Source organism: Pelmatolapia mariae, linkage group LG7, assembly GCF_036321145.2.
Source record: "Pelmatolapia mariae isolate MD_Pm_ZW linkage group LG7, Pm_UMD_F_2, whole genome shotgun sequence".
NCBI classification, from domain to species: Eukaryota; Metazoa; Chordata; class Actinopteri; order Cichliformes; family Cichlidae; genus Pelmatolapia; species Pelmatolapia mariae.
In genome coordinates, this window is record NC_086233.1 from 3,443,081 (window position 1) to 3,456,312 (window position 13,232).

General features: G+C 39.2%; 2 protein-coding genes across 2 annotated transcripts; both read left to right on the top strand.

Annotated features, from left to right (window-relative positions):
• Window positions 1–3,379: 3,379 nt before the first annotated feature.
• On the top strand, window positions 3,380–4,684 carry LOC134630370 (troponin I, fast skeletal muscle-like). Its single transcript, XM_063477589.1, has 6 exons — window positions 3,380–3,387; window positions 3,521–3,560; window positions 3,687–3,815; window positions 4,139–4,228; window positions 4,343–4,516; window positions 4,599–4,684. Exons 1-6 carry the CDS (start codon window positions 3,380–3,382, stop codon window positions 4,674–4,676), a joined length of 519 nt encoding a protein of 172 aa, XP_063333659.1. The 3' UTR covers window positions 4,677–4,684.
• Window positions 4,685–9,329: 4,645 nt separating this feature from the next.
• LOC134630331 (troponin I, fast skeletal muscle-like) lies at window positions 9,330–13,205 on the top strand (the record flags this gene model as incomplete). The annotated part of the gene is made up of 5 exons (XM_063477533.1): window positions 9,330–9,383; window positions 9,468–9,596; window positions 10,047–10,136; window positions 10,782–10,955; window positions 13,131–13,205. Coding segments are annotated over 5 exons (522 nt in total), but the record flags the coding sequence as incomplete, so codon positions are not given.
• Window positions 13,206–13,232: the final 27 nt, after the last annotated feature.

Consider the following 13,232-nt stretch of genomic DNA (forward strand, 5'->3'; position numbering starts at 1 on the left):
TACAGCTTCCCTTTTGTATTTATATATAGCAGAATGTAGTTGTATGTGGTCATGTGACAGACCTCTACACTTTTTAAAAAATACTTGTTCATGTAGCGTGTTTATTCTTAATTATTACTATATATATACTCCTCAGTCAGCCATGAATGCTGGTTATAAATATTCGGTATGGCTCTTTAAATAAACAGTTAAGTTTAAGTCACATCTGAGATTTTTCTCAGATCTCTATTAACACGATGAAGAACAGATAATACACATCTCTGACCACACGGGGTCAGCAGAGGATTTCCTGCACTGGACTTCTTTAAAGTTTTCTATCTGCAGTCCTCTGCAAACGCCATCAACTCATAAAAATGTATCCAGTCAAAATGTTTCAAATAAAAGTAAAATTAGGATTTTCAGTCTATCAAAGCAGATCTGGGAGGACTGATCCATGACTTCTGAAACACTTGAGTTTGGCTTTGGTTTTTTGACTATGATGCTAACTGACTGAACAGGATGGGTAACTTCCTGCTGTTTTTAAGACGTTCTTTGTTTTTGTTTTTTGTTGTTTTTACTAAAAATGTTGGATTTTTGTGTTGATTACAAAACCACATTCAAATGGACACTTTCAGGTGAGTCACAGTTTTTATCATATTTGTCTTTCTTTGCCTTATATGTGAAAATGTTCACTGTTTCTATTCATTGCAGTTTCTTTTTTATTTTCAGTTGCTGTCAATCTAACGTGAGTATTTTAAAAATGTAAAAAACAAGTTAGGTCTTTACAATGTCTGCATCCAGAACTTCATACCACAGCAGCGGATACTGTGGATCACAGAAGTTCTGATTGTATTTTAGAGCATGTTTCTGCACAAATCTCTGAATTATTAAGGCAACGCACTCCTAATGACAAAGGGTGTATGTGCAGTTTAAGTGCATTGTTTCATTTTGTAGATAATTGCAAAAAACGTCCAGAATCTCTGATATATCCGGCATTTACATCACAAGAAAGTGCTTAAACATAGTGAAGGTTGAAGCCCGTGTGGACAGACTCCATTTCAAATATTTAATGCTTTAATTTGATGCCCAAAATAAATGCTTTTTTTATTTTATTTTTAATTTATCTCTTTGCATCCCCTCGCTTTTGATTTCTTGACATTGTCACAGCTGGTTTTGCTGATTGTTGAATGCCCTAAACTAGAAATTATCCCAAACTTTAAGTCATATTAAGTATGATTTAAGTCTCATCATTTCCTTATCTCCCTGTGCATAGTGCCTCATGTCCAGCTGTCAGCCTGACCTGTCCCAAGGAGGACTGCTGACCGCCTTGGATTGACTATTTATGAGGTGACTGGTCAAAGGATGAAGGCATTTCAGGAGCTGATTGGCCTGCTCGGTCTCAGAGTTTCTCATGGCCATAAAAGTTGAACAGCCAAACCCCCGTCCAAGCCCATATATACCCCACAGAGTTAGCTTTTTAATCAGTGACTCCCTCACTGCGTCCCAGCCCTTCAGCCAGTCTCTGCCGGCCTCCTCATCATCACTTTGTAGGTGAGAAACTCTTTTACTTAATGCTTAAAGTGAAGCTGATCCTCACAGGAAATAGAATTTAGTGAGTCTGGTGCAGATTAATCTTATAACAGGTTAAAAAACCTTCAATATATAAATCTTGAATGAATGTATTCAACAAGAAAATTATTATGTACAGAATTACCTGAATTACTGAATTTTTCAATCATAACTGAGGTAGTGAGTAACGTTTTCATATTTTTTTGGAGGTTTCCTGTTTATATATTATGGTTTTACCATCTTGCACCCTTACATTATGTGCAATGGTCTCAAAAATCTACATAAAACTACTGTAAGATTAAAAAAACAAACTAGATTTCCATATTTATAAATAAACAAGAAACTGATTTATTGTTTCAAAAATGAGTTTTCCAAAGTGGTTAAAAGACATTTCTATCTCATTTTCACACTGAACATCACAATTAAGCTTCTTCTTATTTTTTAAAATTATTAAAATGGTATTAAATCTCGTGATTAATGCACATATAGTTTTATTCAACTGCATTAGAATCTGTAAATAAATCGACTCAAACAGTTATCAGCCTGCGGGGTCAAAGAACAGAAAAATCAGATGGTGCAAGACCGTCGTTATCTTTCCAGCACATCCACCTGAGCTCACCTGAAAGGCAAAAGGAAAGAGAAAATGTCGCTGCACAGAGATAATGAGCGATTTTCTCTGCCAGTAAAATAATTAGTAAAATGTGAAAGTTAATAAACTACACGTGTAAAAGCCTGCAGCAGTCTGATTCAGGTGTTGTCCTAAAGTTAATCAGCTGGGATCAAATGACAGAAAATATCAATTAAATTATTTTTTTTAATAGTTTTATAATTTTCACATCTCAATGTCGTCCCTTTGGATTGCGTTTCTCTCCGACATGTGATGGTTGACCTTTGACATTGAGCCAGGATTAGCAGTGGTCCAGCTGGCACAAGATTCACCCTGAAGTTTCTATTCTTAAATGACCAAAAATGCACAAACCTCCTGTGGAGGCTGTCGGGGGAAGTTTCCAGAGGGAGACATCAGAAAAAGAGCAGAACAAAACTGAACTTTAAAAGTATTTGTGATGTACTTATTGTTTTTAACGCATATTTCTACACCAAGTTGCATTTTAATAGCAAATCTAAATTTAGAAAAGCGTGGCTTGTATGTCATTGTCCAGAGAACAGAGTCCTGTGAAAAGTACATCCCACGATTCAGCCTGTAAAACCATCTTTGGTAACTGACAGGCACCCAAACCTCAGCTCACTCTCTGGGCAGTGTTTACTTTTTTGGGAATAGTGTTGTTTTTTGTTCACATTCATTTTGTTCTCTTTATTCTTTTTAAATCTACTTTATGGAGTTTGTAGTGCAGTAAAAATAAAGACGAGGCAGATGTGTGTGTAAAGATGAGGTCAGAGGTGACGTGATATTTGGATTTAAACTATAATTGGAATAGATTTAGAATTCCCATATTTCCCTATATTCCTAATGCTGTCAGTACAAACAGAGGCAGCAGGAAACGTAGTTTTAAACAGCTCTATATTGGATTATTATCACTTTGATCTTCAGATCAATCTATTGACCTTGAAGAAGAGGTTAGAGGTCATATGTGGTGTGACATCTAAGATTTTTATATGGTATGGTACACACCACACATGTAAGAAGTTATAAGGCTTTTGTCACGTTTCAATTGCCCATGGTTAACACATGACCTCTTTGGTGGAGGTAATAAATTCACTGAATTTACTGAATATAATCTTTTTTTACTTACATTGTCTCAAATCTTTGCTTTCATTTTCTTCTTTATTTTTTCCAATTATTACCAGACTCAGAAGCCTGAAGGAAGCCACAATGTCTGAGTGAGTATATGTTTATTCTATGTAAAACACTTTGAAAGAGCCAATCAGGATATCACATTCATCATTTTCTGAAGAGTTTACATCACAATACTTGAATGTTGTTTTAAATATGTCGCGTCTTTATGAATTAAAGGGGAAAGAAGATGACGTCAAGCCGCAGGCATCATCTCAAGGTAAGACTCTGTTAAGATTATCAGCGCTGCATCTAAGTGGCCCCAAAAGTAAATAAAGCAGCATCAAGAACAACAGTACAACATACAGCAGTAATAATGTGGAAGCTCTTTGTCGTCCTCTTTCAGAGTTTAATGCTGCAAATCGCTGCTAACTTGCTCGAGCAGGAAGCTGCTGAAATCATCGCCACCAAAGAAGCTTACCTTGCAGAGAACTGTGCCGCCCTCGACCTGAGCAGAGACCAGGCAGCTCTGATGGTAAGAACATCAGCCTATAACAGGGGTAGGCAACTCCAGGCCTCGAGGGCCGGTGTCCTGCAGGTTTTAGATATCACCCTGTGTCAACACACCTGAATCAAATCATTAGTTCATTCCCAGGCCTCTGGAGAACTTCAAGACATGTTGAGGAGGTAATTTAGCCATTTGAATCGGCTGTGTTGGATCAAGGACACATCTAAAACTTGCAGGACACCGGCCCTCGAGGCCTGGAGTTGCCTACCCCTGGCCTATAACCTCACTCTTACATGATGGGCTGATTATATGACAACAACTGCATCTGGTTTTTTTTTAATTCTCGACAGGACGTCTGCAAAAAGCTGCATCAGGCCATTGATAAGATTGATGAGGAGAGATACGACACCCAGGTCAAAGTGGAAAAGGCCGACAAAGAGGTCGAGTATTGTGTGCATCTGTCCTCCTTTTAGCAGATTTTGTGCTGCAGTATACTGCGTGGGTCTGTGTTTATCTGCTCTGTTCAGCCTTTGAGCTTCTCCTTTTGACTTCAGATCAATGAACTGAAGATGAAGGTCATCGAGCTGGCTGGAGTGAAGAAACCTGCCCTGAAGAAAGTGCGTATGAGTGCTGACGCCATGCTTAAAGCTCTTCTGGGCTCCAAACACACAGTAAACATGGACCTCAGGGCCAACCTGAAGCAGGTCAAGAAGGAAGTGAAGGAGGAGGTGAGTGTTTGCAGGCTGATTGTTTAAGAGAGCTAAAAACAGTTAACTGTCGCTGATGGTGGGCTGTGTTTGTGTCCTGCAGCCTGCTGAGGTGGTGGGCGACTGGCGCAAGAACATTGAAGACAAGGCTGACAGGAAGAAGATGTTTGAGACCTCTTAAAGACTTTCTCATCCAACTTTTGTTTTGCTCATTCTGGGATGTTACAGCTCTTCATCACTGTTGCATCTGATCTCTAAAGTGCAATTAAATGTTCTTATTGGAATAAGGCAATGCTGTGAAGCTGCACTTTTTTTCAAGGCGGTCTTTTTTTATTTTAACGGCTAATTTAAGTTGGGCTAATTTATACAGGCTGTTGTATATTCACTTACTCCTGAGTTCAATCAGGTTCAATCAGAAATCTAAACCAGAAAAAGCTTTTTTTTTTCCAGGTGTAAGACGACTTTAACATAACTTACATTTCCAAATAGGCAGTTAGAAAACTGAGATGTGTTGTGCTGATGTTGAACCACCAGATGTCAGTAGAGAGCCTTTTCATCCTTTATTTGCTGGCTCCGTTTTCTTCTTTTACATCTTCTCTTTTTAGTTTGAGTCCTAGAAGACTCAACTATCTGACTCAAGACTCAACTTTTGCTGCCAGATTTTTTTCGTCATATCTGGAATTTATTGATCAATCGTTTGTAATCAAATCATATTTGATCACCAATAAAGCTGCAGCCACACAGAGTTCTACAAATGGTGAGTGCTGTTACTCTTTTGACCTTCATCACTCTTTGTTTAACCACTGCATTAAATTTGTCTTTATTTCTTACAATATTTACAGTTTTTATGTTAAATAACTCATGTTGTACGTCTCATATAAATTAAGTAGGTTTTCCCAACATATTTGGTGTATCAGGTATGTTTAGATATCTTTACATTTGTAAATGTCATGGCTGAGAGGGGAACAGCTAACAACAGTTGTGTTAAACATCAGAAATTGATTTTTTCTAAACTTTCAAATGTTTCTCTTTTGATTTAAAGTTCTAAGGAAGAATGCAATCAGTCAGACTGATTTCAGCTTCTATTAACAATAAATCCACAATAATAACAATAAGTCATCATTAATGCATTCAGTGATAGAAACAGAACATAAAGACCAGAAACAAAATGATGATTGGTCAAGTTACATTCCCTGTCTTACTTTCACTTTCCTGATTCCCTCTCATAGGCAGCGACCTGGTGTGATGAATTTCAAACTTAATGTGCATTTAAAAAAAACCCCTCAAATACTAATATTTGGATAGTCAAAACAAAATCGAACTTTTAGTACATTCGTATTGAAATATTAGTGCTTATTAATGTACTTATCATAGGTAGTAGCACAGTGTAGTACATTAGTATTATACTGGTGTTGCATCTATATGTGGTAACCATAAATATTAAGACATACTTTTATTAAATTGAAGTAGTCTGCTGCAAAAACTAAGTTACCATCAAATATTATTTCACAGTTAGGATAATAATATGGCTTATATAATTTATTTTTTTTTATTTGTAATATAATCCACCAAAAACTGAAGGAAGGAAATTTTCTTCCGATTTCCGTCTGTAACCAAAGAGGAAAAAGCCAAAATGATGCCAAATTAGTTGTTCTGCTTCACAATAAATGTTTATACATTTTAACTTACATTTACACATTAATTTGTTTCATTTAAATATTAGATTTTTATTTATGACTTTTTTAAAATTTTACAAAATATATGTCCAAATTTCAAAATGACCATCAGCATTATGGCTTCAAGCACATAAAACTCATCAGTATTAAACTGTCTTCTTAAGTCAGACTTTGTTTGATGCCATTTCGTCAGATTTAGTTTTGTTGTAGTTTTTCTGTTTTTGTTTGCTCTGTATTTGGCACACTGACTCTACCAAGGGTGTGGAACAAAATCCACAGCCCTCTTTGCTCAAAGAGCTGATTTTAAGTTATATTGGCTGTCAGTTTTTATGATTTAATTTTGTATTTAGCCTCTTAACGTTCACCACGTCACCGGTGACCCATCGAGGGAGATGGTTCTTTTTGATTTGCAACATTCACACAGTTTATAGGGACATTTTCTGAAATTACAGGATGTTACCTTTGACATACAGTTGTACTTTCATTTTGGCATTAACATTTTAAAAAGGGGTGAATTTAATTCACCCTCCCTCTCCCCCTCACCCCTACACTTAACCCTTAACCTTAACCCTAGACAGGACATCAGTGATGTCATGTGTGTGAAGAGTAACTTGGTGCTGAAGCCTCATTTTAACTACAGCTGAACTTGATTGTGTCTAACAGCTTCACATGCTGTTCTCAGAGCTCAGTGGGAATCAGTGAGATTGAATTATGTCAGCCACTCCGTTTGACTGTTGTGTGACAATTGCTTCGTCCCTCCGCTGGCCTCTGTGGGTGGGAACCTGATAGCGTCTGTCCAGCCTCCCGTCCAGCCTCCCATCCAGGGAGGCGACTTCCTCAAGTAGAAATTTATGAGGTTCCTCGTGGTATTTCTGGAGCCTGATGACCCATTGGTCTGAAGTAGCTCTGCTACCATAAAGAGGGCTGGCTTTCCTGCTGAGCCAGCACTTCATAGCCTATATACTCTGTTTAATCTTTACTGTTTGAGACTTAGTGGTGTCTCCCTCCCTGTTTTTCTTCCTCGTCTTGCTCAGTAGGTGAGAATTTCTCCTGTAGCTTCACTCACTGTCAGGGAACAATACAGGGAGGGCTGCTCAAGAGGTGGGGCGTCCGGGCGTTCTGGAGAGGCTTTTTAAGCACAAAGGACTAATTTTTTTTGTTTTTAAAGATGTTGCTGCAGATGTGACCTCTGACCTCTGATGCTGTGTTTAGAGAGAGAGAGAAGGAGCAGTTAGCTGGAGCTGACACTTACGATGGCTATTCAGACAGCGGACGATACTGGACATGCAGAAGGGTTAAAATGTGGATTTTGGTGTTGCAGAGCTTTTATTGATGTTTGCTTTGCAGCTTGCACGCTGTTGAGGAAACTGTCAAGATTTGAGGCTTGAAACAATGTTCGAAGATGCGTTTGTTTTACCACTTTAGCTTAAATCTGCACACAGATTTGGTTGGAGTTTTTGGATATTATAGACCTGCCATTCCTCAAATCATTTAGAGATCACATCAAATCAGGATAGATCATATAGATCATACCATCATGAAAAAAATGGAGAAAATGGTGTTATTTAGAGGTGAAGAAGAGTCGTTTCCTGCACGTTTCCTCCAAGTTTAAGGAATGTGTCGTGTTTTTCTATAATCAGTCCTAAATGATTTGAGTGACTAAATTAGTGACTCTTAGCTCACAGGACTCAGTTTGTGTCTTTTAGGTTGGGCTGTGAAAGTGAGGATTTGTATTTTGATGATGGATGCAGACTTTATTTGTTATATGTCTTTTTAAAAAAGCCTCATTCTCCAGACGGTGACCTGGGCACACACTTTGGTGCCTGGCATGGCTGCAGGATGTTGAAATCTGTTAGCTGCTCTCACTGCGCACTCGCTGCCACACTCGGTTCATCTGCCGGTGACATTTAGTGCTCAGATCGTTGGCTCGCTCCAACAACTTAAATTCCAGGCAGAAATGTCTTCAGAGGGGACAACTGTCGAGTGCTCCTGGGCGCCTGACCCCGCCTGTCCAAAATTAGCTGGTTTGTGGCAGTGTGATTTTCCATGATAGTAAAGCGCATCGTGTTTCTCGCTGGAGGTCAAAGGGCACCCAATCAATAACAGGCGTGTCCAGCTGAGCTGTGAGTCAGGCAGAGTCAGGGTTCTGTTACTTTTCACTCCTCGCATTTGACTGACGAGTGTTTTCTGTCTCTGCAGGGTGTGAAGATCACAAACAGCCAAAATGACTGAGTGAGTACAATTTTACTTTTTTCATTTTCTCCTTATTTGCTTGCCTTCCATCTTTTTTTCCAAGTCTTCCCCTTCTTCTGTGTTTCTCCTCCTTCTCCTTCCTCCTCTTCTTTACCTCCTTTTGTCTCTCCCCCATCTTCTTCTTCTTCTTACTCCTGCTTCTGGTTCACCTTCTTTAAGATGATTGCACATGAAGCACTTTAGACTTAGAAAAATAGCACTTATCAGTAAGAGTGAGAGGTGCTGACAGGTGGATTTGTATTGTCAGGTTTGCTGTGTGGCAGACGGGTTTAGGACCAAAACACAGGACTCCACAGACAAAATGTAAACTCCAAAAGCAGCTTTATTGCAGAACTTCAGAAATTAGCCACGAAACACACGAGGCGCACAGCTTAAGGGAGAACATGACAAAAGGGAAGGGACAACTGAGACAATAAATACACACAGAGGATAACGAGGGAACAAGCCAACTGAACATGACACACACAGGACAAGGGACTATCAAAATAAAACAGGAACTACCTAACAGTGAGACCTGGACGAAGACATATGAGCTTGACACAGAAACATAAGCGAAGCGGGAAAAACGAGGGACAAATAAACCAGTCTGAAACCAAGAAATGCTGCAGTACCACCAGAACGTATGAAACCAGAACACAAACAGCTCTAAGACAAACTCTAGGTCAGCTGCTCGCACTTGGAACTGAAACCAGCACAGAATAATGTGAGAAAGATTATCACAATTAAAAGCTAAAGAAAACTCAAAACAAACTCCCAACCCTGGGTCAGCGATCCATGACATCTATAGCTTCGCGCAGAAGCAGATTTTGTAGACATAGAAAAGTATTGCGTAAAATAAGGAACTGAGTTACCAGAATGCAGAAAAATTACAGTCGGTCATTTCAGCTCTGATGGTAATTTTCTAATCTCTGTCTCACAGGGGAAAGAAAATGACGTCCAGCCGCAGGCATCATCTGAAGGTGAGGCTTAAACCTTTTGTTTTCTAAAACCTTTGAATTTTTGGAGGCTTTCTCTTCACTTTGCATATTTTCGTCTTCCTGCAGAGTTTGATGCTGCACATCGCCGCCAACTGGCTCGAGCAGGAGAAGACAGACATCGCAGCAGCGAAGGAGGCCTACTTGGCTGAGAACTGCCTACCTCCTGATCTCAGCGGAGACCTGGCTGCCCTTACGGTTAGAACAAAACTGTGTCATATGCTTACACTTTCTTATGACCACAAGAAAACATCGGGGAGTTTTCCTTATTGTAGTGGAGCAAGTTGTAAAAAGTTGAGTTTAGGACATCAGAGGAAGGTGAAACATTTGTGTTATGAGCCGGTTAAATCTTACATTCCATTACATGTCCATGATTAAAAAGCTATGAATATTTTCTAAGCAGTTATGTGACCTTATTTTACATTTAACTGAACTTCATCATTTTCAAAACAAAAGTATTTTAATGCAATGTACTGATGCCAACCATTTATTTCTTACAAGTTCATGTTTTAGCTAGAAACCACATCTATGAGGTAAAAGAGAAATAAACATGAAATATATAAAAAATAGAGGAATTCAGATAAATACCTCCAAAGTGAACATCCATGCTGACTGCTAATGAAAAGCGTTCGTTCTGCACTTTAAAAGGACGCCTGCAAGAAGCTTCACGCCGCCATTGACAAGATCGACGAGTCGAGATACGACACCGAGATCAAAGTGCAGAAAGCAGACAAAGAGGTGAGAGTTTGAGCGAGATTATGGAAAACTCACTTTACTTTCAGATGTTTTTAATCTTAATGTCATCGTGTGTGCATGCTTTATTTCCAGATCTAGTCCCTTTGATCATTCTCGACTGGGTAGGTGTAGATTTCAGTGCTAAATATCAGAATCAGAGGCTTTAACACTACTGAGTGACGACTGCCGCTGACAGTGAGCAGGTCTTTTTTACTCAAAAAGTATGAATTGTAACTATTATAATGCATGTTGAGAGGCAGCTGGATAAGTATGAAAGAGCTGGAAGGAAAAAGGAGGCGTAAGTTTGATATGAGGGCATTTTTGATTTTCATAAAAGTCTGAAACTCAGTAAGCTGTGTGCTGCTGGAACATGTTTCATGTGTTTAAAATGGTTTTTATATTCCTAGCTGCTAAATCAGTTCAGGACTGTAGGGGGCAGACGTCCGTCCCAGTTTTCATAGGGTGATAGTTACAACCAGGACAGGTCGCCAGTCCATCACAGAGAGACACACAACCATTCACACTCACGTGAATGGTTCACACCAGCTTAGAAACCTGGATGTCTTTGGAGTGTGGGAGGAAGCTGGAGTACCTGCGGCTCTGACTGGCTGCTTTTCCAGCTTTTAACGAACGATTGTCGACCTCCAGATTGAGGATCTGAAGCTGAAGGTGATCGAGCTGGCCGGTGTGAAGAAGCCCGCCCTGAAGAAAGTGCGCATGTCTGCAGACGCCATGCTGCAGGCTCTGCTGGGCTCCAAACACAAGGTGACCATGGACCTGAGGGCCAACCTGAAGCAGGTCAAGAAGGAGGTGAAAGAGGAGGTGAGACATGAGGTTTTCACAGTAAGGAAATCGGCTTGTTTCATCATCACTGTGTCCTACTGCTGCAGCTTAAACAACTTCAGGATTCAGTTTAGCTCACTGGACCGAATTCATCGAAAGAAACAGAGCGTAGCCACGTGATAGGAACTGATCTGAGGTGAACGCTGATTCAGCAGGTTTGCAGATCTTCTCTGCGTCATTATCACGCCTCACATTTGGCCCAGAAGCTCAATACAGTGGATCTCGAGTGATTTCATTATTTAAATGAAATAATTTAATTATTATCTAAATTTAAATGATTCCTCTCTTCTCTAAACTGTGAAATCAGATTTCTGCTACACAAAATAAAATAAAAAAATAAAACGACAGTTAGCCAATATTTTGCAATAGTACAAATAGTTACTTAAAGACAGTGTTGGGCAAGTTACTTTGAAAAAGTAATTAATTATAGTTACTAGTTACTTCTTCAAAAAAGTAACTGAGTTAGTAACTGAGTTACAATATTCCAAAAGTAATTAATTACTTGAAAAGTAACTATTGCGTTATTTTAAAAAAACATTTAACCCTCTGGGGTCCAGGGTATAACTGGCCATTTGAACTACTTTTGATTTTCCCTCCACATTTCACCTTTAAAAACTATTTATTTGCCTTGTTCGGTGTCATTGTTTTCAGCACAACCTCACGTGTCTGAATTTACAGTCATGTTTTCATTTTGACATACTGTATTAACACAATTGATCTAACATCAGACAAAAAACATAAAATCAGAGTAGAAAAAGTTATATTTTTACTGTAACAACCACAAACATCTTTAATGAATCATATTTCATAACTTTAAATGCAAATATAAATTGTCAATTTTAAAATCCTATGCACAAGTTTTGCAAACAACAAAGTTATTTGCAGCCATTTACCTTTTACCCTTTTTTAAAATAACCATTTCAAACTATTTACAGAACAATCAGCTGTTCTGCATCAATAAGATGCCACACAAATTATTTGTGCCACTCCAAAAACATAATTTCTGTCCACTATAAAGGAGAAGATCACAGCCTGATACCTGCAGGTCTGACAGCAGCAGGTGTATCACTCCTGTTTCTACCTGGAGACAGCAGTCGCCTCATTGTTCTGACACACAACACAAAACTATCCACAACACTACACACTAACTACACAAGACAACTCATTAAACACACACTCCAAACACGCTAAACGTCACAAATCTCTCACATCTCAAAACTCTCTCTCTCTCTCCGTCACTCCTAAAACTTCTGTTTTTTGGGGGGGGGTTTTTTGCTCATAAGCAGAGTGCTTGCTAGCGCTGTCCTCAGACAGTAAACGTGACGAAACTATTGAGGAAAAAACGCCGCATATATCTTGTTTATCATGACTCTGGTTTTACGTGGCCTATCAACACAATTTGAAAACTGGTATATGTCACCTTGTTGCTTTGTCATCTTGACGTGGTCGTGTGATTGACTTACCACGACTACTTTATTCTTCTGCTTCAGTCAAACAGCAGCACTCATGCGATTGTTTTGCCCCCTGAGCTGCAGGTGTTTTGCTAGACAGTGATCGTGATTACCGTCCGCGGGAGCGCGCAGCTGCTTAAAGCTGTAGCGTCCAGATTACTTACGTAGTCAGCTACTTCCGTGCAACTGATATAAGATGCGGTAAGCTGAACACAGCCTCAACCGTCTGTTTGTTGAAAAATAGTAACGGACCGCATTTTCTTGTTGGTAACTGTAACGGCGTTGTAACGATAGGAATAGTAATTAGTTAGATTACTCGTTACTGAAAAAAGTAACGCCATTACTTGTAACGCCGTTATTCCCATCACTGCTTAAAGAGCACGTCTAAAAAAAGGTTTGAAGATGAAATAGAAAATACTGAGATATAAAATCAGTAAATTAGCTTGACAAAGTTAAGTCAGAGTAATTTACTGGATGAAAATAGATAAAAGTTTCTCAGGAGGATGTGGAGCAAAAATACATGTGTGTGAAATCAAACATACAGAGCTGTTGTCACAACTGTGGTGACAACAGCTCTGCTACTAGTAGCTCTGCTACTTCAACCAAGGAGGTTAAACGTTAAAGGTTCAAGCATAAAATATAGAAAATATAAAATGTTTGGTCTCAGTTTGAGGTGTTGACGAGTTCTCCTCATTCTTTCCAGCCTGCAGACGTTGGCGACTGGCGTAAAAACATCGAGGACAAGGCCGACAGGAAGAAGATGTTCGAGAGCTCCTAAAAGCCGCCTGGATCGGCGGAGATGGTG

What these genes read in the sequence shown, in the direction of transcription:
- LOC134630370 (XM_063477589.1), top strand. An exon ending in GCCGCAGGCATCATCTCAAG is followed by an intron (nt 3,561 to 3,686) that starts GTAAGACTCTGT and finishes GTCCTCTTTCAG; the next exon opens with AGTTTAATGCTGCAAATCGC. An exon ending in GAGACCAGGCAGCTCTGATG is followed by an intron (nt 3,816 to 4,138) that starts GTAAGAACATCA and finishes AATTCTCGACAG; the next exon opens with GACGTCTGCAAAAAGCTGCA.